The sequence below is a fragment of the Acanthamoeba castellanii genome, assembly GCF_000313135.1.
Source record: "Acanthamoeba castellanii str. Neff unplaced genomic scaffold scf7180000084559, whole genome shotgun sequence".
Taxonomy (NCBI): Eukaryota; Discosea; order Longamoebia; family Acanthamoebidae; genus Acanthamoeba; species Acanthamoeba castellanii.
In genome coordinates, this window is record NW_004457291.1 from 65,675 (window position 1) to 68,161 (window position 2,487).

The 2,487-nt window shown below is 47.2% G+C and overlaps 3 protein-coding genes across 3 annotated transcripts in view; all 3 read left to right on the plus strand.

Moving 5' to 3' along the window:
- ACA1_033640 (Ser/Thr phosphatase family protein) overlaps positions 1–615 on the plus strand; it is a gene marked incomplete at both ends in the record, with an annotated part of 2,253 nt that extends 1,638 nt beyond the window's left edge. The window contains 3 exons of the mRNA XM_004334181.1: positions 70–315; positions 448–466; positions 539–615. Of these exons, the coding sequence (XP_004334229.1) occupies positions 70–315; positions 448–466; positions 539–615 (342 nt within the window). The remainder of the gene's footprint in view (positions 1–69; positions 316–447; positions 467–538) is intronic.
- Positions 616–894: 279 nt separating this feature from the next.
- On the plus strand, positions 895–1,401 carry ACA1_033650 (uncharacterized protein; the record flags this gene model as incomplete). Its single annotated transcript, XM_004334182.1, has 2 exons — positions 895–969; positions 1,273–1,401. 2 exons carry the CDS (start codon positions 895–897, stop codon positions 1,399–1,401), a joined length of 204 nt encoding a protein of 67 aa, XP_004334230.1.
- A 1,063-nt stretch (positions 1,402–2,464) lies between these two features.
- The window catches only part of ACA1_033660 (5'-nucleotidase, C-terminal domain containing protein), a gene marked incomplete at both ends in the record, with an annotated part of 1,588 nt that continues 1,565 nt past the window's right edge, over positions 2,465–2,487 (plus strand). The window contains one exon of the mRNA XM_004334183.1: positions 2,465–2,481. Within this exon, the coding sequence (XP_004334231.1) occupies positions 2,465–2,481 (17 nt within the window). The remainder of the gene's footprint in view (positions 2,482–2,487) is intronic.

Below are 2,487 nucleotides of genomic sequence, written 5' to 3' on the forward strand. Positions count from 1 at the left end.
GCGTGTGCGGTGTGTGCGGTCGCGCCTGTTCGGTGTGAACTCACACACTCTCTCTCACGCTTTGCACAGAACTGCCGATTGGAGAAGTCGTTCCTGATCGACGTGGTGAGCAAGATCTACGTGGCGACGGACAGCTCGCCGGTGGACATGCAGACGTACGAGCTGTGCTCGGATATGATCGACGTCGTGATCGACGTCTCGTGCATCTACGGCATGAAGGAGGACTCGGACGGCCTGGCCTACGACGACAAGTCCCAGTCCCTCATCAAGCTCAGCAACGGCATGGTCCTCTACCTCCGCGAAGTCAACAAGTGCGTGCCACTCCCTTCCCCCACAAAGCTCACTCTTCACACCACGAGTCTGACACCACACATTACACACGACACGACACGACACGACACGACACGATAATCAGGTATCTTGCCCTTGTGTGCCTCCTGGCGGAAGGAGAACTTCGATAAGCACGGTATGTCATTGCACGACAAGACTTGAGAGAGATAATGATGGTGAGCTTAGCGTTTATCGGTGTGCACTGCAGGTCTGCTCAACTACAACTTCCAGTGCCTCAAGCAGTCGATAACAGAGGTCTTCCAGGCCAGCAACACCGCCAAGTAATCACACCAACTTCAGCCACCAACCTCTGCCTCCTCAATAAATGCAAGACACGACCTTTGTCTTCATCATCTTCATCTTCAGAAAAAAAGCTCATTGGTTGAGTGTCCTTTTAAGGCTGAACATGGCCATGATGCAGCCAAGCTTGCCAAGTGGATGGTCAAGCAACTGGAGTGGAAGAAGTGGAAGGAGAGTGACCTCAAGATCTTCAAAATATGTGCATGGTATGTTGATAGTGCAGTTGGTTTAATGAAAGTAATGTGATAATGATTTACTGGATTCATGTGTCTTCTGCTTCAGAATTACTTTGCAAGTGTGGCAGAGGTGGAGAAGAACAAGACAAAACTGACTGAATTGGTATGCACCATCCCATTGTGTATGTGTATGTGATGAACTCTTATTACAATTTCATTGTGTATGTGTATGTGATGAAATATCATTTTAAATTTACAATAAAACTAATTTATGTTATCCTTTCATTTTGTGGTGTTGTCCCATCATAATACCAGTTGTTTCATTATACTGCATATTTCCATTCTATTCAAGAATATTGACTCTTATAATCAATTATAACCACCATTTTATGTAATCTATCATGTACACATAAACAATAGAACAACTGATATATTCTCATCATTGAAGATCATTCTTGACTCTCAGCAGACTGTACCTGAGACTCAAGAGCAAGAAGAAGCTGAGAAAAATAGCACCACTGGAGCCAGCACCATCATGGAGATGTCACAAGATTTGCTCTCAGCACCAGAAAGTTTGATTTTGAATGAAATGTAGTCCTTAATAAATCTCACCAATCCTGTACTTTCTTCAGGTTGATGTGACAGCCCAAACAACACCTACCAGAGGGGAGCAAGTAACCCTGCCAACCACCATGGCCACTGATGAGGAGCTGTTGAAGCTCCTGAAGGAGGTATGCTTTTCATGCATTATTAGATACAAGGATGAGTGGGAGGACTTCTTCCAGCACTGTGACACCCTGTGCACTGACAAGTTCTGGACCACTACATGAGGTGAGTGAGCCATCAACTGGAAGAAGCTCATCAGCTCAATGGTACATTTTGTTGTGTATGTGTATGTGACAGAAAATTACAAATTTCCAAACACATACTAACTCCACCATTTCATGCAGCTGGAGGCTCAGAAGCTCCATCCCCATGCTCAATGGCAATGAGGCACAGATTGTTGCAGTGTCTCAGATTCACCTCCTCATGGATTCATGCAATCAGCAATGACAACAAAATGCCAGCAGGATCATATTCCAGCTCCCACTCAGGACCATGCCTTATGCTGTACAGGCACTCATCATTCTTGCAATCAATGAGCACCATCTGCATGTGGCGGGGCGCGAACATGAAGGCGCTAAAGTGCAAACGCCTGGTCGCCAGCATCTCCACAGGGTTTGGGTGGGGGTTGAACATGGATGACATGACCGTGAAGCGGTCATCAGCAGACAGTCCATCAATGAAGGCCTGGACGCTGCCTTCCTCACCGCTGTAGCTTTTGAGCTCTCCCTGCCATTCGTAGATGTTGGGTGGTGCTTGGCAGAGGTGTGTCACTGTACCTCTGGCATCCTTCTGCGGGGTGTTGAACAGTGCGTTGACGAGGGAAGTGTAAATGCGTCAAGTGTAGGCGATGTCTCGCTTTCCATAGGCGTCCACGACCCGCTTGGCCTTGGTCTCAGCAGTGATGAGGGGGCGCTTCTTCTCAGATTGCATGTTGGACTTGGCTGTTGCTCAGCACCACCACTGACCAACCTGAATTTGATTCCCTGCTGGCATCACTGTCAGATTTCCAGCATCACAAGAGTGTGATTGAACAGATGATTGGTCTGGACCTCATGGAGGTGAATGCAATGTTGTA